The sequence below is a fragment of the Mastomys coucha genome, unplaced genomic scaffold (genome assembly GCF_008632895.1).
Source record: "Mastomys coucha isolate ucsf_1 unplaced genomic scaffold, UCSF_Mcou_1 pScaffold9, whole genome shotgun sequence".
In the NCBI taxonomy this organism is placed as follows: Eukaryota; Metazoa; Chordata; class Mammalia; order Rodentia; family Muridae; genus Mastomys; species Mastomys coucha.
Genome location: NW_022196915.1, coordinates 27,343,469 through 27,367,169, shown reverse-complemented (window position 1 = coordinate 27,367,169; position 23,701 = coordinate 27,343,469). Strand labels below are relative to the sequence as shown.

Sequence of the window (23,701 nt, the reverse complement as noted above, 5' to 3'; positions counted from 1 at the left end):
CCTCTGGAAAATGTCAAATGAGCATTATAAGACTGGGGCTAGGGGCAAGAGAAATGGCTTAGGAATTAAGAGCACTGGTTGATCTTCCAGAGGAGGGGTTTGGCTCCCAGCACACACATGGTAGCACACAACTGCTTGCGACTCCAGCACCCTCTTTTTGGTATCTCTAGACACTATGTGCACTTGTGTTGTACATATACACAGAGGCAAGCAAATTACCCATGTATACATAATAAGTAAAACTTTTAAAAAAGGCAAAATCCTGGGAGAGCTTCAGGAGATTTGTTATGGAATGCCTGTGGGGGATGCTGGTTTTTGGAGTGAGAGGACACAGCCACTCCCTGCAGAGCTCTGAGAATTATTTCTTCATTTGGCTTTCTTCTGTATTCTGTGCCTCATATCCCAGCAGGGGCTTCAAAAACATAGCTTAATGACTACCAAACTAAATTATCACCTTGGACCATCCTTTTTGTCACCTCAGACTTTTAAGTTTCATCCTTTTTTAAACATAAGTAGAAGCTATCTAAATGGTGCAAAGTGAAGAGTATGTTTTCTGTTACCCAAAGACAACTACTGTTAAGGATCCTTCGGGAAAGCGTCTTTGGATTTTCATCCAAATGGGAGTCTTTTGTTTTTTTCTTTTCTTTCAGCTTTCTGTAGCTCTTTTTATGTAATATATTGATCAGGTACACTCGTTTGGTCAAGACACACAGTAAGTGGATGTTGCTCTCCAGGGGATTATGTTTGCAGTCCCAGGTAACAGAAAACCCTATTAACCCAACCTGAACAATGAGTGGAGGGTTTTGGCTCCTGAAACTGGAAAGTCCACAGGCAGCGTGAGTTTCAGGGTTGCTGTGATCCAAGTGGCTCAGTGAGGTCAGCAGGATCTGGTTTCCTTTTCACTGTCTGCCACAGTGTCTTCATCTTCAGTGACTGGGGTGGGGGTGGGGGGAACCCCTCCACCGGAGACTGCCTCCAGCCTCCGTGATGGGGCATCATGGTGGTGAGGTCAAGGACGGAAGGTCATCCTCCCCCCATATCTGCGCCTTCTGCTTCTCACACATGGTAGGAAATGAACCCTGTAGGATGCTGGGAAGGCTGTGAATTTCCCTTCATTCTCCTGTGGGCTTTGCTCTTACGGTGTTTATTTGAAAACAAACAAACTAAAACAAAACCACAAAAACCCCTGCAGTAGGGGCTGGGGAAATGGTGCTGTGGATAAAGGGACTTTTTGGGTAAGTGTTGAGGACCTGCATTTGCATGAATGTCTGCAATCCCACTGTTTCTACCAAGACAGGCAAGGTGTAGACAGGAAAAATCCCAGGAAGCTTGGGAGTCAGCTAGTCTGGCCTATTCCGTAGAAGAACAAAGAGAGCCTCTCTCAAGGTGGAAGGGGAGGACCAACACCAGAGGTTGTCCTCTGGCCTGCATGTATGTGGTGTGCCATGCTCACATGCTCAGTGACACACAAGAATGTATCCACATTGTACCTAGATACACAGGAGTCATGCACAGAGGGAACAAACAAAAACTGCAGTGCTTGTTATCCAAATCACTTAATCACTTAAGAGGATTTAGATATTTGTTTGTTTGTTTGTTTTTTCCCCCTAAAGGGAATTCTCCAGGAAGGTGTCCACATGTTAGTGGGTTGTAGGGCTGGGTGGTGACAGGCCAGGTCATTGCTTACTGCTGGTGTGTGGATGAATGCCCACAGCTGCCACATTTCTTTTCTTCTTCTTCTTCTTCTTCTTTTTTTTAATGGGAATACTAGCCCTTTCCCTTGTGGTGACATGTTTAACATTTAACATAGGGATGTTTATCTGAAGCTACATCCCCACAAGCAGAGCTACCCATGATGAATGTCACACAGAGTTCTGAGGTAAGCAGAAACAAAAGCCGTCACATCTCTTCTCGCTTTAGGAATGAGTCTTTGAGATTTGCTGGGAACCTCAGCAGGACTTTGGAACTCAAGATCTGCTTACTTTCTGTGCTATAAGAGTAGTGGGTGGGGATGGGGGACACTCATTCTTACTGGAGTATGGATCCTGCCAGAAACCTACACAAGTAAAGTTGCTTTTGAATCCCCAAAACTCTTTGGGGGTGGGGTGTTGGAGCCTAGGATGAATAAGAAGCCTAGAGGAGCTCAGAGTAAAAGAGAGAGCTAAAATGTTGGTGTAGTTGTGGTGAGCTGGGTGCAAGCGTGTTCTGGGAACTGGGCCATCATGATTGCATGGTTGAGACACCCTCTATCTCATTCCCCTCGTGGCAGGGAGACATGCCCAGGGAAGTGCTAGTATTCTCAGGGGGAGGTTACTCGCTCCTTCCCTCCAGTGGGAAAGCCTGTCCTTCCCACCTTCCATGAATAACCAGGCTGTGAAACCAGAACATGGGTGGCTTCTGTGTGCTTTCCTGGGCACCAAGAAAATCTGGTATTGAAAATGTAGGGAAAAATGTGGGAGTCAGGAAAAGTTATCATTCTGTTTTCCTAGAAGCAATGGGAATGTGCAGTCTTCTCCCTTGGGACTCCAGCTCAGCTTCATGGCAGGGCCTGCATTCTCTTCTTCCTCCTCACCCTTCTTGACCAGCCACTCTGGCCTTCTGTCCTTGTAAAGATGCCTGGGTAATAAGTTTATGCATTTTCCCCTTAAGCCTAAACAGTCATCACCTTTGAGCAAGATGAATCATTGTGATGGTATCTCCTTTTAGATTTGTTTTTATGGCATAAACTCAGCACAGCTGTGGGCCATATGAAAATATTGGAGTGGCCTCACACAGGGACCTAGCAACCTGTCCCTGGTCCCTGAAGGTGTGTGAGGAAACATTGACTCCTGGCTAGGGCCATAGAAATCAACAGGTGATGGTTTTTGTGTTTCATGGACTGAGGGGAGTCTGGGAGGATTTCCTGTGGGAAAAGGCACCAGGAAAGGCCCAAGAAGCAATGGTTCTTCTCAGGCACTCTGTAAAGGACGTTTCTCTTTAAGGACTCATAAATATAGATAAGCACATATGAAGATTTTTAAAATTTTAGTTCATTGGTTGAGGGAGGTGCAAAGGTGAACAACCAATTCAAAGGAGAAATCACAACAAAGCATCAATCCACATGGGAGAAAGCTGTACCAGAACGGACTTTCAATACACAAGGATCTGCTGAATCCCATTTGGGTATGCTGTCTGCACATCTGTCCACAAGAATAAGTCTGCATTAACTCTGCAGCATAGTTGTAAGATACTCAAAGGAAGAGCAGTCTAGATGCAGACTCAGCCGTTAGGGTATGTCCTGAGGGACACAGGTTTTCATTGGTGACAACCAGAACCTTTGTTTATTCCAAATTTCTTCCCAGCTCCCTCTGGCCAAATCCAGGAGTGAGATTTTCATGAGTTGATCTCTGAGAAGGGAGTGCTTCTAGAGTTGTCAAGCCACCTGGTCTGAAAGTTACCGCCAGATATGCTAATGCTTTCAGTCTGATGCCCATCAGGACACTTGGATATCCCTCCCCTGACCCTTCTGCACTGGTTCTGCAGAAGACTCTTTGCACCATCCATATTAGAGTCTCTTTTTGAACACAGCTGCATTTTGAGGTTTGTTTAAGCTGTCAACACTTGAGGACTTTGGTAGAACAGTATAGACTCTGTAGTGAATGTTCGAAGAATCTCAGATGTAGGGGTTCCCAGCCTGGCTGGTGAATCTTCTTCCTTCCCTGCAGCGTAATTCTTAGAACTAGCAAAGACGTGTATTTTAAAGTATGTTTTTATTCTTTAATAATTTTATACAATGTGTTTTGGTCATATCCTCCCCTACTCTCCCCAGATCCGCCCCCACCTCTCTTTAACCCACCAAGTCCACTGCGTGCTGCTCGTGTTCTCACGAGCATGGGGTCACTCCAGTGGAGTGTAATCAATCTGTCAGGAGTGAAACCCTCAGTGAAAGCTGACCCTGGAGGGAAGAAGCCATTAGCTATGATTAGTGCTTCAGTAAGGGGTGCTTGTGAACTCCTCCATGCTTGACTGTTGATTGGCTTGATTTTGTGTAGGTCTTATACAGGCAACCACAGCTGCTTTGAGCCCAGTCATGTCCAAAAGACAGTTTCTCTCTCTGCTCCTTCCTGACCTTTGTATCTCACAGTCTTTCTGTCCCTCTTTCATGATTGTCAGTTTTGAGGGGACAGATGGAGGAGGGCACTAACTTGACTTTCTTCATTTTATATGAGAGGAAGAGGATTCAGCTTATAGAACCTGTGGATGCCATGAAGCTGGGAAGTGTTGTGTAAATCATCCTGATTTACAAGCCAGGATTTCCTCTCCAGAGACTGTTCTCCCTCCCTATTGGTGGCACTCATAGGACACAATCAGAGATCAAAGGGCATCAGCAGGTATTGGAGGGAGGTGTTGGCACTGCCTAAAGTAAATAAAGGTCAAAAAATGAGTTCTCTGTCCTTGGCAAAGGGGGAAAGAGTGCTATAATTTCAACACTGGGAATTAAGACAATGACTCTCACAGTGTGATCCCCACACTAGTAGCTTCAGTATCACACTACAATGTGTACAGGTACAAATACTACAGCTTGTGAAAATTACACATGCGATGGTCCACCAGGTTTATGGAGTCATAGTCTGATGGAGCTCAGGTTTCAGGTGACTGATACAGAAGTTTGGAAGCTGTCATACATGATTTGAGTGAGATTAACCATTAAACACCTTGAAAGTCTGAGGGGTTGCCTGGAAAAAGTTAGTTTACTTCTTACTGTTTTCATACGTCCTCGTGGCTTTTGGAGGTAGACTTGTGAATGCTCTGCTCTGCCACCTCTCAGAGGACCTAGGCTCCTTCTATTCTGTGGTTCCACCTCCTGCATTTCCATGTTGCTGGTTAGGAGCAGAGTGAGGACCAGAGAGGAGTTAGGCTTGCTTTTCACCATTCAGACCATTCACCTTTGGGGGCTTCTGGGCTTCCTTCCTATTCCATAAACTAGTGCAGGCATAAAGGATCACCTATGAGCAGACAATGCACTTTTTCCTCTAGAATGATTTTTTCCACTGTGTCTGGCTATCCCCAGTGAGGCAAAGGAAAAGGGACTGAATTACTACTTATCTCCAGTAGAACCTACATCCAGCAAGGATGAATTCAGGGGTCTAGGAGGATTTCCTGTGAGAAATGGCATCAGGAAAGGCCCAGGTTCCTGGTTCTTTGTGTCATTTCCTGACCTCTACAGAACCCATGATAAGATAGTTGGGTCTCCAAATTCCAGCTGTGGTGGAGAGCTGGGGTCAGAACACATTGATCGCCTAGGGCTGATCCCTGCTCAAACAAAAAGTAGTTTACAGGCTTCCTATGTAGGGAAGAATAGTGAGAAATCAGAATTTAGAGAGCCAGTGAGGGTCTTGATGTTGTCTCTGCAACAAGCCACTCTTTCCTACTGCATAGAGTTTCTTGCTCTGCAAGGAATTTTGAAGGCCATCAGCCACAGTTGGTAACTAGCAAACAAACCAACCAAACACCAAAAAAACAGCCAAACAAAAAACCCAGTCAACTTTCTCGAATTTTCGAGGATGAAAGGAACTAGAGTCAAATGCCCACTTAGCACATAAGACTTTCTTCTAACAAGAGGACTACGTGGGGTTTGCTCGGCAGAGAAAATTTGTCAATTCCTGGTTATTTTGATATAGCATATCAAGGAGCCAGGCACATCAGAGTGCATCAGAAGAACCAAATTCACAAGATCACTTACTCATACCATCTCTATCCAGTTAATGAGGACAAAAGTGACTTGACAGCCTACCTATATACAGACAAGGAAACTGAGTTACAAAAGAGGACTACCTGAGAAGCCTTGGGCTATGCAAGTCTGGTTGGCTTTCAGCCTTGAGCTTTGTGCTCTCCCCTCCTCTCACTCTGTGTGTGTGTGTGTAGCACATGCATACTACAAAATTTGTGTGTGAAAGTTGAGAGACAACTTTGGGGGTTGTCTCTCTCCGATCATGTGGGGATTGAATTCAGGTTGTCTGGGCAGGGGATAAAGCTTTTACACACTGAGCCATCACCTCCCCTACTCCCACCATACTCCTTGTTTTCAAGATAGTGTTTTACTGGCCTGGACTTTACCAAATACGCTAGGCTGACTGGTCACCCTCAAGGGTCTGCCTGTCTCTGTCTCCCCAGAACTGGAATTACAGGGGTCTATGCCACCACATCTCCATTTTTTTTTTTTTTTTAAATACTGTGTATTCTGAAGTGAAGAATTCAGGTCCTCATCTTTACAAGGCAAACACTTTACTGACTGTTGCATATCTCCAGGCCAATACTGAGTCATGCTTGTTGTGTTGGAATTGCGTCTGGCTTCTGGACAGACCACACCAGACCAATGCAGTTCCATGTGGCTAAGGCTTATTGTAGGGGCAGGGGCAAAGAGGGCGTGACGGAGACAAAGGGGAAAAGAGAGATAAGAAAGAGGGACCAAGGCCAGGGAGCATCTGCCTTTTATTTAGGCTGTGATGTAACTGCTCATAGGTAAAGGTAGGAAGTGGACTCTGGGAATGTATGCGATTGCCATGGCAATAGATGCACAGGTCCCTGTCATCTGTGGGTGACATCATTGGGTTTGGAAGTGATCTGCAAAGCTGGTTCCTGATACCAACAATATTGCGGAAAATATTAAAAATGAACCCACCCCACAAACTCTCTTTCCTGCCAGACCACGTTCTAGTACTGGTACCGTCCAGCCACAACACTATGTCCTGGAGGGCTCTTGCTATTTTTTCCCAGCTAGCAGCAACATCTGGCTCATGTGCAATACTTTACACCCCCTTCCCCCCAACAATCATTCATCTAGCATCAAGTACCTGGTAAAGCATGACTCTTAAGACTTAATTATCTAATCAGGTTTATATAACAATAAGACCACAATTTACAAGATGCCAATAAAATAATTTCGGAGCCCAATGATAAAGACAATGTTTTAACCCAATTATCCTAACCTTGTAAAAACCTTAACTTGGTTGTTATAACCATGTGGGGTCTGAAATCGTCATCTTCCTCTGCCTCTCTGATGATGATCCTCTGCTACCTTCCCCCTCCTCTTTCCACCTCCACTTCTAGCTCCACCTCTCTATTCCTGTCCAATCACAGGCCTGTCACTGCCCTAATGTGATTGGACAGAGAAAATGCTGCAACACAACAATGCTGATGATGAATGTGGCTTATACCTAGGCTACATGTAGGTAGATATCCTATCATCAAAGATGTCTACTTTGTTTATCCACCCCCACAGGTTAAGTTTGTTCCCAGTGTTTTGTGTTTTATACGTGGTTCCTATGTAGGAAGGATCTGCTTTTCACATAGGATGTTCTAAGTATTGACTGCATATATATAGGTGCAGGGACACTGATGATTTTCCTGCCCCCCTCCCCAGTGGAGACAGAGTCTTTTATATAACCTAGGCTGGTCTAGGTTCTCCACTTCAGCCTCCCAAGTGTTGGGATTATAGTTATGTGCCCTGTTGCCTGTCATGTTTCTTATGTTTGGTACTGTTCCTATGTTTACTGGCAATGGGGTGGAAGTTGCTGTTGTCTTTCGCAGAGCTCTTGGACTGTACAACTGAGATCTGAAGTGTGCTCTTGGGAGCAGCTTCCTCAGTGACATTGTACCAGGGCAGGTGGAAAATATATAAGCAGGACTGTCCTGCCACTGGTCTTTCAGTAGTTATTCCGCATGGGCTTGCCTGTAGTTAGGATGATGGAGTCCTCTAGCCATCATTGCCTTGTTGACGATATACATTCAGGGATGACTGTGAAGCCAGGCCGAGTAGCTTATGGCAGGGCCATTCAGCCATCTTCTTTTGACTACAGGGTCCAAGTATCCAGCGACTGGACTCCACGACATTTTCTCAGGCTCTGGTCAGTTCTACCTAGAAAGTTCTTTCCTCGTCTCCCCGCCTCCTTGTTTTGAATCATGGTCTCATGTAGTCCAGGCCATTCTCAAACTTGCCAAAAGCTGACTATGACTCTGAACTCTTGGTCTTCCCACCATCACTGCTCACGTTCTGATATTAGAAGTGTGCACCACACTATTCCTGGTTTACATGATGCTGAGTATCAAGCCCAGGTTTGTGTGCATGTTAAGAAATTACAACAGAACTGTCTCCCCAGCCTTTGCTTTTTTCCTATAGATGTTTATCCAGGACTACTCAGCAGTGTTCTTTCTACACCGTGAAGCAGACGAAAACACCTGCTGGTGGTTGCTTATTATCTAGCAGGGAGACAGACAAAAATACAGAAACAAATCAATAAGTAAAGTAGTGGTTTACACAGTTAAATGCTAAGGAAAAACACAGAGCAGAGGAAGTGAGTGGGAAGAGTCAGGAGCACAGGGTGGTGAACAAATGGAGCTGGTCTGAGAAGGTAGATCCATACTAGAGCCCATACAGTGTAAAGCCCTGGGTTTGATTTCCAGCATTGCCGAAGAAGAAGATACGCATGAACAAAGATTGGGATTTGGGGAGGAGCCAAGTGGGTCCTAGGCAGACTGATAAGCCTTGGACCTAGGGATGTGGAATCTGCTGTGTGTGCTGAGTAGCCAGGTAGTGATTGGCCCAGGGGGATGCCAGCAGGCTGCAGTCAGTCATACTGGTGGGAGGGACCATCAATGCAGCTCACTGGGGATCTTGAGGACCCTGTCAGGACTTGGCTTTAGGCTTTAGGAACTGGATTTTACTCAGAAAAGTAACTAACATGCATTGACTTGTTCTAAAAGCAGAGTTGGTGATGTGCTTAAGCCCCTGATTTCAACTCCCAACACAAGTTTCATAAAACTGGGTGTGGTAGCACACGCCAGTAAATCCAGCACTTGGAAAGGATCGGATGTTCAAGGACCCCCTGCAATTACATAGCCAGTTCTAGGTCGGTATGAGGTACATCTATGGGGGTATGGAGGGGTATCTCCCTGCAAACTTCTTTCAGTGCCTTCTCTTTAACACTTCCTCTCAGCTTCCTCAAAGCTTTTGTCCAGCTCAGGAACCCAGGTGCCCTCCTGACTTCCCCAGGATAGGGAAGCCTGGCTTTGCCTACAGGGCTCTTTCTGGTAGTGAGCTTCATGGGAGCTGATTTCCTGGTGTGGTGTTTGTAGAGCACATTTTAGGAATTCTGAAATACATTTGACTTTAATCATATGTATTATATATGAGACTATCTAACTTATTGTACAGCAGTCAACCCCTATTCTCTAAGAAGAAACCAATTAGGTGTGTAATTTTCTGTATGTTTCTCTTTGTTTGCACAGAAATAATGAAACATAATTTCTCTCACCATTTCTGCCCTCTCCCAAGTCTACTTCCCAGAAGTTCAAACACATTTTTAAAACAAATCACACTGTGGACATATCCCTCATGTTTTGCCCTTTCACCTTTATCTGCCCTGGGTGTTTTTTTCCTCCTCCAGACAACTGATGTCTTCGTTCTTTGTAACAAGAATAGTGTTTCCCAACTTAGGGACATCCAGGTGGTTTCCAGAAACTTGCACAACAGACTTGTCCCGCAAGCTATGGTGTCAACTTGCAACAGGGACCACTTCAGCCAATGAAAAATAAAACCAAAAATATAACCTGTCTGAAGATGCGGCTGCGTTCGAGTCCTGCCGCTGCACCTGGCCTGCCTTGCTAGAATTGTGGTCCAGTGCGTCCGGCAGGGGGCGCGCCAAGCCAGACGCGGCCTGAGGAACACGATGATGAGGGCGTCCGCGGCGCCTAGTGTGGAGGAACCGCCCCCTTAGTGTTCCAGAAATCTGATACAGCCCGTGGCTGGGTCAAGTCCATGGATTTGGTGTCAATTGGCCTCCTGCCCCACTGACCTGGGATAGCCAGGGAGCACTCCTCCCCCGCAGACAGAGCCTCAGTAGCACTAGCGGGAGTCACTCCTCCTATTCTTTTACAAATCCCAGGACTTTCAAAGGACTGGAACCCTGAACAGCTGACCCATTCCTCTGCTTTTAATGGTGTTCTCTCTGCCTTCTGTCTTGTTCTTTTAAGAATCTGGGCACACAGAAAGAGGCTAGATGCTTTTGGTTCACCAGTGTCCCAATTTGCTTCCCTATTGTTGTGATAAAACGCTGACCAAAACCAGCTTGAGAGAGGAAAAGGTTTATTTCATTTTACAGCAAACACTGTATCACCAAGGAATGCCAGTGCAGGGACGGAAGCAGAAAGCACCAGGAAGGCTGCTTCTTGATTTTCTTCCTCGTGCTTGCTCAGCTACCTTTCTTCCACAGATCAAGCCCACCAGCCTATGGCACAGTGGGCTGAGTCCACCCACAGCAATCAGCAATGAGCTCTTAGACTTGTCTTAGACAATTCATCGGATTGAGGTTTCCCTTCCTAGGTGACTCTAGCTTGTGTCAAAGTGATAGAAATTAACCAGCACACACAGCAAGAAAGACAAAAATAACCCAATGAGAGGCAAGGGGTAGGCTGGGGAAGAATGGCTGGCCTGGCACTGAGGGGAGCCAGAGCGTTAATGGGGGCAGTCAGTAGAAGTCATAAATCCAGAGCAAAGTCACAGTTCAGTCTCAGTAGGACTTCCCATGTGGTGGCTTTCAGTTCTGAGTCACACCCAGCACACAGGGACTGACCCCGAGAGGAGGGTGCCTGGCTGCCACATTCCTTTTTGACCCTGTGGTCTTAACTGGTGAGATGTCTGAGTTCTGCTTACCTTCCTGTCAAGTCTTGTAGAGGGGCAAAGATTCAGACTGGCAACATGGTCTCTTCCATGCCTGGTCTCTTCCATGCCTCTCGGTTGCGGGATCCATCTTCCATCTTTAGGGAAGTGGACACACTAATACCACCAATCCAACCGGCTCACAGTGCCAGATCCTGCCTGTTTCCTCCGGATAGGGTTGCAGCTTTAAACTCCCAAGAGGACGCCAAATTTGAAACCTGGGTGGAGCGCTGGTGCAGCCACTTGCTGGCTAGCAGAGCCCTAGGCATGCACTACCTTCCTTGGCTTTCCTGTCTGGATAAAGAGGTGCCTGTGAACATCTCTGCAAGCAAGCATATTAGAAAGGGAGCCTCAGATCTCAGCCGTAGCAGCTCCTACCGACCCTCCAAGCCAGAGGTGTTTGCTTCCTCAAAGCAAAAACCTGTGCGCTTCTCTTAAAGCAGAACAGCAAGTTTGCTTTGTGGTGGAGGACTTGGACAACAAAGATATCAACAACAGGAGAGCTCTGTCTTTAAGCACATGCAGAGTTTAAAAGTCTGCTCTAGGGAAAGAGGAAATGATGTCATCTTTATGGTCAGGAACACAGTGGTAATAACCCTACAGTTCCTCTACTAAGTCCATTTTGCTCTCCACTTTGAATCCAAAACAGATAGGAGGGAAGGCATTTCCTCCCCTAAGGCAGTTTAAAGAGTAGTACCACAATCTTCCAGGTGCCCTGAAATGAGGAAGGTTATTCACAGTGAAGCAGTTACAATGTGGCATCCAGGGTCCCCGAAGGTTTTGAAAGCTTCATAGGCATCTGTTTGACATTGGCTCAAACGGAATTAGTAGGCAAAACAACTTCTTCCCCACCCCCTCTTATCTGCAGGGGAGGGATCAGTTCTCAGCTGGCCAGGCCAGTGTCACTGATACAGCTGGTGTCATTGTTACCTTCCACTAACAGATCACTCAACACCTACCATCCCAGGTGGATTTGGGTCTGAGCAGAGGTTTGGACCCTTATTGTCGCAGGACCCCAGGTGAAGCCACAACACAAGGCACTGCTGAAATGCAGTGATCTAATGATAAGTGATCTTAAGAGGAACCCAGGACGAGACAGCTCTCTGCCTCTGCTTCCCCTCAGAGCTCTTTTTTGTTTGTTTTGTTTTGTTTGTTTTTTTGTGTTTTGTTTTGTTTTGTTTTGTTTTGTTTTTTGCTGCTTGGGTGAATAATGCTGTCCTGACCGATATGAATTCATCACTGTCTGGGAGCTGAGACAGAACAAAGATGCTCTACAAGGAAAGGACATCTGGAATGGCTCCGAAATGAGGAGCTAGGGCGCAATTCTCTCAAGGCATTGGCCTGGCCCAGGGATCTGCCTAGCCTCGGAGTTCTGACTGGCTGTATTCTAGCGTGTGTTCCCCACAGCAACATGCTGCAGCAGATCCTGCAAGACATGTACATCGACCCAGAGCTTCTGGCTGAGCTCAGCGATGTGCAAAAGCACATCCTCTTCTATAAGATGCGAGAGGAGCAGCTTCGGCGTTGGAGGGAACGGGAGGTGTGGGAGACCCTGGCTCAGGCAGAGGGCCTCAGACCGGCAAAGGTCAAGAGAGGTATGTGGCTTTGGGTCATCAAATCTTCACTAATAATGAAGAAGTTAGCAAGTCAAGATTGGGCTCTCCTTTCTTATGGGCACTAGTGTGATAAAGACTGGGGATCTGGAACCCTTGTGCTGGGGCCTTTAGTCCCACTCGCTTGGGCTTCCAACCAGGATTATAGGAGAAGAATGTGGTAGGGACTACGCAGGACCCAGATGGGCTGGGGAAATGTTGACTTGCTTTGTCTTGTATAAGGCCTCAATTCAAAGAAGGCACTGTGGAAATTGATGTTTGACAATTGCATGGTAGATAATAGGGAACACTTGTCTTCTTTCTCTTTCTGATTCTGGGAATTGAGTCTAAGGCCTTGTGTATTCTGCCACTAAGGTATATGCCCAGACCAAGGGCATATTCTCCGCCCTCACTAACAGTTCTAGTCAGAGCACGTTGAAGACAACTAGGTCCTTCCTTCCTGGCATTTAGACTCTGGCTTTCAGCTTAGGTCTATACTCTGTATCATAGCCCACAGTGTATATACATTTTCATGTGAGTGGATGCTGTGGGTTGTGTTTATAATCCTACTGCACACCTGTCAGAAGGATGGCAGGAAATTTCCTCGTCCAATGGGTCATCATCTCCAAACGGTAACAGCAACTTCAGGCAAGAAGCAAAGACCCAACCTGTCTTTCAGGTACTCTGTATTCAAAGTCATTTGTCAGTTAAAGCCACGTACTGGTGCTAACAGACCTACTTGGGACCTCTAGCCAGCATCAGGTGTGCTAGCGCACCTTGCACATTCAGGATTCTGCTACGGAGAGTTGTACTCACTTTATGGTCCCTTTGAAAACATTACAATAATGTGCTGGTGCCGCATGCATTAAGTACAAAGATCAATGAAGCATTTTCTCTTGGTGTCATTTGATCAAGAGTGAGCCCAGATTTGAATCTTCTATCTCCCTGCATCTTCCATTGCTATCTGTCTGTTGTATGAGTCTGATTATGTGCTTGCCTGAAGGCTGTTTTGTGAATCTCTTTGTCCCTGTCTCTCTGTGGGTGTGTCTGTCCCTAACAGTTTGTTCTCTCTTTTATTAAAAAATACAGAAAACATCACATGGGGAAAGGGATAATGGGTACTTCACAGAAATCTTTAATAAAGTGTTACAAGAGATTAAGTCACTGACCCTAACTGACCCATATAACAAATAGCACTACAAACATCGCTATTTACCCATCAACATTCATATATTGCATTCAACATTTTTAGTGATATTCATTTTATGAAATTGGTTTCAACTTATATTTGCTCTTTCAGAAATTGATTATAACACACATACCAAAACATACGCATCACTCGAGGGAGGTGCATGCATGGGAGCTACCTTGTATGACACTGGGCTCCTGGTTCTACTTCAGTCGACCAAATGCCCTATGATCCATCTATTCAAAGTTTCAAAGGCTAAAACTTGGTGCAGTTCACTAATGCCAGATGGATTAAGATTACAGCTATGCATTAGCTTAGGTTGTAAAAGTTGAATATGTGGGAAATCCAAGGTAATTAAGGTTGGTTGTTGTATTGTCCTCTTAAAGGCAGATTAAACAAACAGACTGAGTACAGAGTTGGATAGTGATCTTAAGTCTTCAGTGACCTCAAAGTATGTTACTAAGTCTGGCTGTAAAGTCCAACAAGAGTTCTAGTCCCTTAGAACGTAAGGGATACCTTTTTAGTAAAGCACATAGCCCCGACTCTATCCTTTGCCGCACAAATCCACGCGCTTTCTTTTTTGCCCTGTGCTCTCCCTTACTTGTCTCCATCTATTCACCAAGTAAAGTGTTAGCTTTGATCTGTTCAAAGAGTTCAACCCAGGCCAAAATGTAGGCCTGTTGGTGGCCTGGCTTCCACCTTCTAATCTAACCTTGATGTTGGTCTGCCCCAATACATTCTGCAGGCATGATGGTACCACCTCATCATGTCCACTCTCATGTTTTTCTTACTGTTGGTAATGTTCTTTAGTTTTATCTATTGCTCCTGCCCCTGGAGTCTTGGGAGATGTCATTGGTTCAGGGAGGACTTACTCCTCTGTACCTTTCTGGCACATAGGACCAACTCCAGCTGTAGCATTGCCACCCTGACATTGTTATTCACCATTCCCTTGTGTGACTCTCCCAGTAGATTCCAAACTGCTGGAAGTTCACTGTGTTTTCCTTCCTTGAGACTGAGAATTGAGCTAGGACAATGTTAAATACCTGTTCTGAATAAGAAATAGCAAGAACATTCCCCCTGAGCATGTGTTCCTCACTCCCCCTGACACACACTCCCAGAGGTGGTGACAGAGCTCTGACATGACTTTAGGTGGCTGCTGCAAAGTCTGGGCTCAGTGCTCTGGCAACCAAATCACAAGCTGTGACAGTCTACACACCAAGGCTTTCCATCCCTACTCAGCCTGAGTCCTGAGGCCTCACATCTGTCTGGCAAGTCCATTGGGAAGAAGACAGATGCCTAAAAATTTAACTGCAAAAATATTTATGTGGAGATTCATCATACACTGACATCTATATTTTCATATCTAAATTATATATTAAACTCATTTGGGGTTTTGGTGCAGAAGATTCTTTTCTGAGTAATTGCGTTTGTGATTTATAAAGAATACAAAAGAGAGGGGACTAGCTGAGGAATGTACGTATCCTAGGCCAAAATCCCTTTCAGATTTTAGCTCCGTGCTTCAATGCTACCCCTGGAAACTCCTTGGGCTTGACTCTGGAGAGTTCTAGGGGAGAAACTGGCTCTGTCCCAGGAGCCAAAAAGCTTTTTGCTGGAGCGGTGAGACGACATAGTGCCTGATTCCTGTCCTAGAATCATGAAGGTATTGAAGGCCCTACAGCCTGTGAGAGCTTTGTTGAGGTATATAACTGAAGGCTCCTCATGTGAAGGCTTCACATACATGAAGGCAAGGACCTATGACTCTACTTCAAGTGGGAGTGCTGAGCCTCATAGAACAGATAGAGTACAGCCAAGGCCACCCAGATGCTGAGAGTCAAATACACATTCCATGGCTTTGACCTATAGTCTCAAAACATATTTTCCTTTATAATTCCTTCTGGTCTTAGAGCTCCAATTAAATGAAAAATCTGTCACTTGTTCTCTTGTCTAGCCATTCACCCATTCAATCACTTATCCCACTTATTCACATTGATGGACTGCATAGAGTTTAGCCTTTGGAAGTTTGAACAGAAAGATCATAGTGTACACATTTGACACAAGTACCAGGAGCCAGATATCATGTAAGGCATCTATGTGGTAGCAAAAAGGAGAAACATCCATCTATTGGGTCTTTTCCTTCCCTACATATGCGCATACTTTCCCAGTCTCCATTCTCCTAATTTGTTCTGCATGACACATCTCCTGTGTCCCTGTTGAGATGTATTCTGGCCTCTTGGGATCTCTCTGTACAACACTGCTCAGGCATGCTCAATCGAATATGTTATTATGTTCCTTCTGGTCATTGTCCCCATTGAGCTTCTTTCTTTACTGGGAAAATTTCTCAGCCTCTAGTAGACCTGAATTCACTATCTGTGGCTTCAGGTCATACTCTGATGGCGGTTGGGGCAAAGTGTGTCTTAGTCTTTCTCTAGTTATATTTGATGAGGCTGTGAGTAAACTCAGGGAACATAGATCATTCTAGTTCACAAAACTCTGTGACTTTCCCAACTCTCAGACACACAGATGGGACCACAGAAATAAGCTGGAATGACAGCTTAGACCTCTATTGTAAGGGGAAGGAGAGGACATTGGGCATACACATTGTTTTTATCACTATGAGACACTCCTTTGTAGCCATCTCCAGATCCAGTTGCAGCAGAAGGAGACTGCACAGATTGAAAGTCTACTCATCTGCTGTCATATTAACTGCTTTTGTTCAGTGACTCAGTGGAGTCAATTGTTGTGGTTGACCATTTGTTGTTCAACAGAAAGTTGTGTTGTCATCTCGAGACTCTAGGATAGTGTCATAACTATGCTTCTGCAAGATTTCATCTACCTACCCTAACATTTGTGGGATCTGTGTAATTACCCCCTTTCTCTTTGTTCCTCTTGGTGACACCAAAACTTCAAGTTGGGAATCTTGCTCCCTCCTACTCCCTTGGGGCTAGAGATAAATTCTTGAGGTGTTTAAGAGCATAACTGTCTTGGTTCTTCTACTCTTGGGTTGTGTTGATGCTATTTTTAAAAGTGTTTATGGCTTGGATGGGACCGTGTCACTTGGATTTTATCACCTAGTGGGATAACATTGGAATTCACCTTACAATGGGAGTAACAAAGCTTTTTAACAGTAATGGGGGGATTCAAAAAATGTCTTTACCATATAGTCACATAGCATAAGAAGCAGGTTACACTCATCTCTGTTCTTTCCTGATTTAGTGGTATGAGAGAAAGACATCTCTGCTTGGTCAACCTCAGTTATTCTAAAGTCTGGGAGATAGGGGTGTAGCTTAGAATACTAGATAGTATCTTAACCTTTTTCTGGGTCCCTCAAGCCATCACTCCTAGTGTGATTTGAAAGTGTATTTTCAATGTGGAGGCTAAATGGGAAGAAAGTCAATCTTCCCAGAAGACCTCCTTTGCTTTTTGGGATGTTGATAAACATTCTTGTGGGTGAAATGAAGACATAGTTTTATGATGGACATGGAACATACTCCACTGAGAACTGCTTCGGTCTTCTGAGAATAGTAGGAGTAGCCTATGATCTGGAATGATCCTAGTTCTTACTGTTCCTACACATGGTCAGAACAATAGACCAAAGCTGGTAGTCTCTGAAAGGCAGTATTAAGATTGGTGTATGTTCATGCATTTTGCTGATAGTTTGTGACATCAAGAAAATCTCTCATAGCCAGACCTAGGTGCTGTACCTGTTTGTTTTGTATGATGTAGTGGGCCTTCCACAAATTGTTGTTCCACCAGGCTCATGGCTTTGACTTTGATACTCACTTTGTGGCTCATATTCTATCCTAAAACCACATCCAGGATGGTAGGACAGCAGCCAGTGAGTCAGCATCTTAGTGGTACAGTTTCAGCATCACTGGCCACATCACTTCCCTCCTGCAGCTCAGTCTTTCCTCTGTACTGGGAGAGAGAGTTGCTAAAACTATGTTCCTGTGTAAGTGGTTATGAGTAGTTAATGGGCCAGCTTGCAGAATTCGTTGTGCCTACCCTAAACACATAACACCAACTGATGGCCTCCAGTTCTTTTCAACTGGCTCATTTCTATTCCTGTTTTGCCTTCCCCAAATCTCCCGAGGCAGCCCCATTTGTCAAAAATCACCAAGGTCCACAGCTCCCTACCTCCATGCCAGCCTTTCAGAAGCTATAACCCTCTGGATATACCAGCTACGCAGTGAGAGTGTCAATAGAAGAGCAGAACTCCTGTTGTGAAGGAGTATGGAGTCATTTGTAGGGAGGGTGGTAACAGCACTTCTGACAGGTGTGGGTAACCCCAGGGATGAGGCACACTTTTTGAAGCTATGGAGAAAGAGTCACTTTGTGTGGAACCCTTAAATACAAGATGCAGATAATCTGAATCTGTTGCGTGTAGTTTTAAGCTACCACCTTTAGCTCTGGGACCAGGCTTACTACTGGCCCCTCCCCGCTTCCCTTTTGTTCTGCTTGCCTTTGCTCTGGGAGGTGACCACACTACCAGGTTCCACCTGAGACCCTTGAATCTGAAAATAAAAGACACACATAGTTTGTTACTTTACAACTTGTCTTCTAGGCACATTTGCTGGGTGTTACTATCTCCCACCTGGAAAATTGTGCCTTTACCAATTTTATTATCTCTGTCTCTCCACTTGCCCTAAATTTCAGGTGCTAGTCTCACCCTAACCCCTGCTAAACATCCTTGGCCACCTGCCTGTCGTGGAGGCCACAGGTCCTAGCTCCCCTCAAGATCTCACATGATTGCTGTGTTCCTCTTCCTCCAAAGCATGGAAGAAAAAAATTTCCTCTCTCTTTCCCTGCATCTGCCATTTTCTCCTGGGACCCAGAAGTCCTGCCTGTACCTTCCAACCAGCAACTGGCCTCCAGCCTTCTTTACTGACAAATCAAGAACCAATTGGAGAACAGGATGTTAGCATCAGAACCTCCTCTTACATGAATCTACATGGAGTGTCAGCTGAGAGCTTTTGATATGGGGATCATGAAGGGGTCCTCAGCAAGTGAGTGTTGGAAGCTCAGAAGCAAAGAGTACTGGGAAGCCAGCAAAACAATAGCAACTATATTCCTTGAGAAGAACTCACCCTGCCAGGCTTGGGTTAATCCTGTTTAGTCTCACCTTCTTACTCAGAAGCTGCCCCTGTATGTATTTTATGAATTAAGTCATGATGTACTGTTGATTGTAAGACACATTCTAATTGCAGAAATGTTAAGAACTGTCTTTGAATTGATAAAGTGAGAATTGAGCTCTATTTTAATTTGGCAGATGAATCTCAGGAAGGCTTATCAGTCTGCACTGGGTAAGTAATCAGGGAACTGGGATAGACCTGCTATGATTAAAGTTTCTACTCGTTCTGCCTCAGCACAAGCATTTTATTACAGTTTTTTTTTTCTGTCTATACAAAAGACTTTTATCTATCTGTTTATTTTTTGAGATGTTATTATTTTCATTTTATGTGTATGAGTGTTCCCCTGAATGTATATATGTTTCTGTATTACCATGTTGGTGCAGTACCCTCGAAGGCTAGAAGAAGCATCAGATCTTCTGGAATTAGAGTCATAGAGGGTCATGAACTGCCTTGCGGGAACCGAACCTAGGTCCAGCCAGTGCTTTTAATTGCTAAGCTACTGCTTCAGCTCCTGAAAAGGCACATTAAAGATAAGTAAAAGCCAGCCTACCAAAAAGCAAAAGTATAGCACAGTTATTAGGCCAATAAAAGAAAAATGTAAAATAAAGATGTTTAATACGTAGAACAAGGCAAATAAAGAAAAACATCATTAAATCAAAAACTATCTCCTTGATAGTTTTGAAAATGACAAAGGCCATCAAGATGATTCAGTGGGTAGAAGTTTTTGTGCAAGCCTGATAACTTGAATTTAACCTCTGGAGCCCACATTAAAAAGTCATATGCTGCCGGGCGGTAGTAGCGCACGCCTTTAAGCCCAGCACTTGGGAGGCACAGGTGGGTGGATTTCTGAGTTTGAGGCCAGCCTGGTCTACAGGGTGAGTTCCAGGACAGCCAGGGCTACACAGAGAAAACCTGTCTCGAAAAACAAAAAAACAAAACAAAACAAACAAACAAACAAAGCCATGTGCTGTGGCTTTGCACCTTGAGTCGATTATTCCTACCTCAAGGTGGGAAGCTGAGATGGGAGACTAGTCCAGCTGCCCTGAAGCATGGTATGCAACATGGCTGAAGCAAGTGAGACCATAATCAAGACACAATAGGAAGAGAGAATCAATTCCCAGAAGTTGTCCTTTCTCCTCCATTGTTCATGCTATGGCACACACACAACTGCTCTCACACAGAGATCATACACATATGCAAGCATCTGCACGCACAAATAAAAATTCTTAAAAGAACAAAACAGAAGATACACTGGAGGAAATGATTTATAACACATAGAACAGACGAAGAATTAATATTCAGGAAATATAAGCAAGTTTTCCAAATCAATTAGGAAAAGGCAATTAAGAGAAAAAGTAAGAAAATATCAAAACAAGCAGTTCATAAAGAACTACTTTAAATCACAGTGAGGATGCAGAAAGGCCCACAACCTCACAGGTTGTGGTGGCTAATCTTAATGTCAACTTGACAGGGTTTATATTCATTTAAGAGACAAACCTACTCCCAACCCAACTTCCCCCACCCCAGAAAAGAACAAAATAGCAACCTAAATAGGAAACCATGGAAGAGAACTCTTAAAAAGTGTGATAAAGGGCTTGTGAGATGGCTCGATGGGTAAGAGCACTGACTGCTCTTCCGAAGGTCCTGAGTTCAAATCCCAACAACCACATGGTGGCTCATCATCACCTGTGATGAGATCTGACGCCCTCTTCTGGTGTATCTGAAGACAGCTACAGTGTACTTTTATCTTTGGGCAGAAGCAAGCAGGGACTCAGTGGGAGCAAGCATCGGGGTTGGCCAGAGCGAGCAGAGGTCCTAAACATTCAGTCTCCAGCAACCACATTAAGGCTCATAACCATCTGCACAGCTACAGTGTACTCACATACATAAAATAAATAAATCTTTTTTTTTTTTTAAAAAAAGTGTGTTAAGGATGTTGATGTTAGCTCTCCACGGTTGCTGACTTCTGACAGGGATGCAGGGGAACAACTCAGTTCTGTTTAAGAGGGAGGCCACTAAAAGTTTGACCATGCTACAATGAGTATGTAGATAACACAAATTGGACTTCTTTTTTTTTTTTTTTTTTTTTTTTTTTAATTTGAGAGAGGTCACAAAGGTGGGAGGTGGACATGGAAGCACTAGGAAATAAGTGTGATGTATGTATGATATGAAATTCCTGAAGAAATAAAAATATTACATTAAGAGAGATGCGAGGCGGGGCGGGAGGGCAGAGCCCTTGCTCTAGGTCTCACAGTTTTTGTTTTTTTTCCTCTCTTTTCTTTTTGAGGTAGGAATACACACCCTGAATATGGGTAGCACCAGTCCATGGGATGGAATCCCAGACTGAAGGAAAAAGAAAGATTGCATCTGGAGAGGTGGCTCAGTTAAGTGTAAGCTCTTCTTGCAGAGCTCTTGAGTTGGGTTCCCTGCATGGCGGCAGCTGTCTTTCCTGACTGGTACAGAGTCCCAGCGCAAGCTCCCGGACTGAGCTGCCCAGATTTACTTTCTCTTTCTTTGTGTCAGAGACTCTGCCCTGCTTCCCCCTCCAGCCCGGAGGCCAGCCAGGACAGTTCTTAGGAAAGGCAACCAGCTGATTACATCACCTTGTAATCTGATCCCAGGTCTCCGTTCCAGCTCTGACGGGAAGTAGCAGCCTGCAGATGGCTGCCGCGCAGCTTCTCTGTCTTTCAGGGTAGCGAACACTGTTGCTTTCTAGTTATTTCCTCATGTAAGAATCTGCAGTGCTTCTTGGGGTGTATTCCATACGGAAGTAGGTCTTTACATTAGACCTGAGGTCTAAATTCTTTGGACTTGTTTTCATATCAGTCTTCTCCAAGTCACTTCAAAATTATCTAAAGTATCAGGGATCATTTATCTCTATCCTATTTCATCGGTGTGCTTATCTTCTGGTTGTCAAAGTTGAGTTCTGATATGTAGAATTTGTGAGATACTGAAGACTTAGCACATCCAGTCCTTTAATATATGCAACCCTCTCCTCTGACAAAGTAAATGATTAGTGCCTCAGACATTGTCCTAAGTGGGAATACCGTGCTAATAAGGAACAGGACAGAGATTAGGGTCCCCAGCTTCTCACTGGCATACTGTTTCTGTTGTTCCGGTCCTTAAGAAATTCTAGATAAGGGGCTAGGGCTGGAGATGCTAGAATAATGTGAATTTCTCAGTGATAACTGTAGCAAGTCCTAAGACATTCCCCTTCAGCAGGCCACATAGTCTGAGGGTGGAATGGGAGGGGCTGGGTTGGAGGGCTATATTATCATCAGAGCTTAGAGAGAGCCCTGGATAACCAATGGTGAAGTCTGTGGAATACAATGTAAGATAAGCTATACTACTGACCTGACATTTACATTATCCTGGGACTTTGTATTATTTATGTCAGCATGACATTCAGTAACTGATTTGAATTTTGGCTCCGCACACTCACTAACTGTGGCTGTTTCCATGCATTAATTTGGCCTAGGCAAGATACTCAAGTGTCTGTGTCAACCGAAGATGATAACAGGGCATATGCCCTGGCCTCGTGGGGAAGATGAAATGAGATGGCCCCAGTGAAACCCGATATGCTATTAAGTTATTGACTTGCAATAGCTTAACAATACTGCTTTTACACCTCATCAAGTTATTTTTGTTTTCCTAGAAGATCAAATTTATAGCTTAGAACAAATGACACCTACATTCAGGGAACACACCTGTTGTTCGGGCCACCTACCTACAGGATTCTCTGAGAGATGTTATAAAGCCACACAGGTTTTTACCCTTAGGAGTGGAGCATGGACATGGTGGGTAAGCTGTACATGGTATCTTGTGGTCCCCAGTGTCTCCTGGTTCCTTACTGCCTAGAAGGTATGATTCAGTCATTTTATGGCCAGCTAGTTAGCATATTTCTAAGTCTGGATTCTCCAGAGATATAGAGCCATTAGAATGGAAATGTATTTACAACTTTATTTTAAGAAATTGTTTTACAGGGAATAGTAAGTCTAACATCTGTGGCCTTGAAACTCAGGCAGCAGTTCCAGATTAGAGTCGTCTTGGGGAAACCTTGGTTTTCTTCTTCCTTTCCCAAGGCTTATAGCTGATTGGATGAGGCCTGCTACATCATGGAGGCCCATGTGCTCTATTAAAGGTCAACTGATTGTAACTACTAATAAATCCTTTAGTGTAATACTGAGACGACATAACAGGCATCTCAGCACCATATCTAACCCTGTAGTCATATGAAATTAACCATCTCAGGGCAGAGGAGGGGGCTCAGCAGGTGAGGCTGTTTGTTACCAAGCATGAGAACCTCAGTTTGATCTCCAGGAAGGGATGCTTGCAACTTGGCTTCTGACCTAGACATATGTTCTGTATCATGCACACCCAAACATATACATACACATGTACAGATAGAGAAATGAGTGTAATAAAAAATTCACCAGCACAGTATGCAATTAATCCTATGCACATGTAGTAAGTACTTATTATATGCAATGTGTCTTTACAATGAGAGATTCCTGTGCTCTATTCACCAGACATCAGGTTATGTCCTCAGGCATATTGGTGAAGATATCTTATGGAAAAGAGGATTCCTTTCAAGTAATGTATCAGAATCTCAAGATTTTAAGGAAAGTCGATCTGGAACCAGCAAGTGAACTAGAGGCAGGGCCATTCTCTCCATCACTTGCTACTCTGTGCACACTGTTCCAGATGAAAAGTTCCTCATGCTGTTGATTTGCAAGCAGTGTCCCCCCATGCTATCCAGCATCTCCCTGATGCTATGTAGTGTCTTCGCAATGCGATGCAGTGTTTCCTCCTTGCTACCCGATGTTTTTTTACTGTGCCAGGCAGTGTTGGTGCCATGCTATCCAATTGTTAGAACATAGTCCAAGAATGGAGTCCTATGAAAATTGTAGTGCTTGTGAGATAACTCCAAGAAAACAGACCTCAGTTTCTTGAAACGTGGAACTGCTCTTGGAATGTTTTCATGCCCCTCCTAGGTGTAGTGGAGAGGGGTGAGCTTACTTCAGATTATTCATTACAACTGGATATTCTGGATGTTATTTGTTTATATGCCTCTACAGAAAAACTTTTTTTTTTT

The 23,701-nt window shown here is 44.5% G+C and overlaps 1 protein-coding gene across 1 annotated transcript in view; it reads left to right on the top strand.

Moving 5' to 3' along the window:
• The first annotated feature begins 12,038 nt into the window (after nt 1-12,038).
• Sh2d4b (SH2 domain containing 4B) overlaps nt 12,039-23,701 on the top strand; it is an 81,886-nt gene continuing 70,223 nt past the window's right edge. Inside the window, exon 1 of the mRNA XM_031362835.1 lies at nt 12,039-12,291. Coding sequence (XP_031218695.1) covers nt 12,108-12,291 — 184 coding nt within the window. The 5' untranslated portion in view covers nt 12,039-12,107. The remainder of the gene's footprint in view (nt 12,292-23,701) is intronic.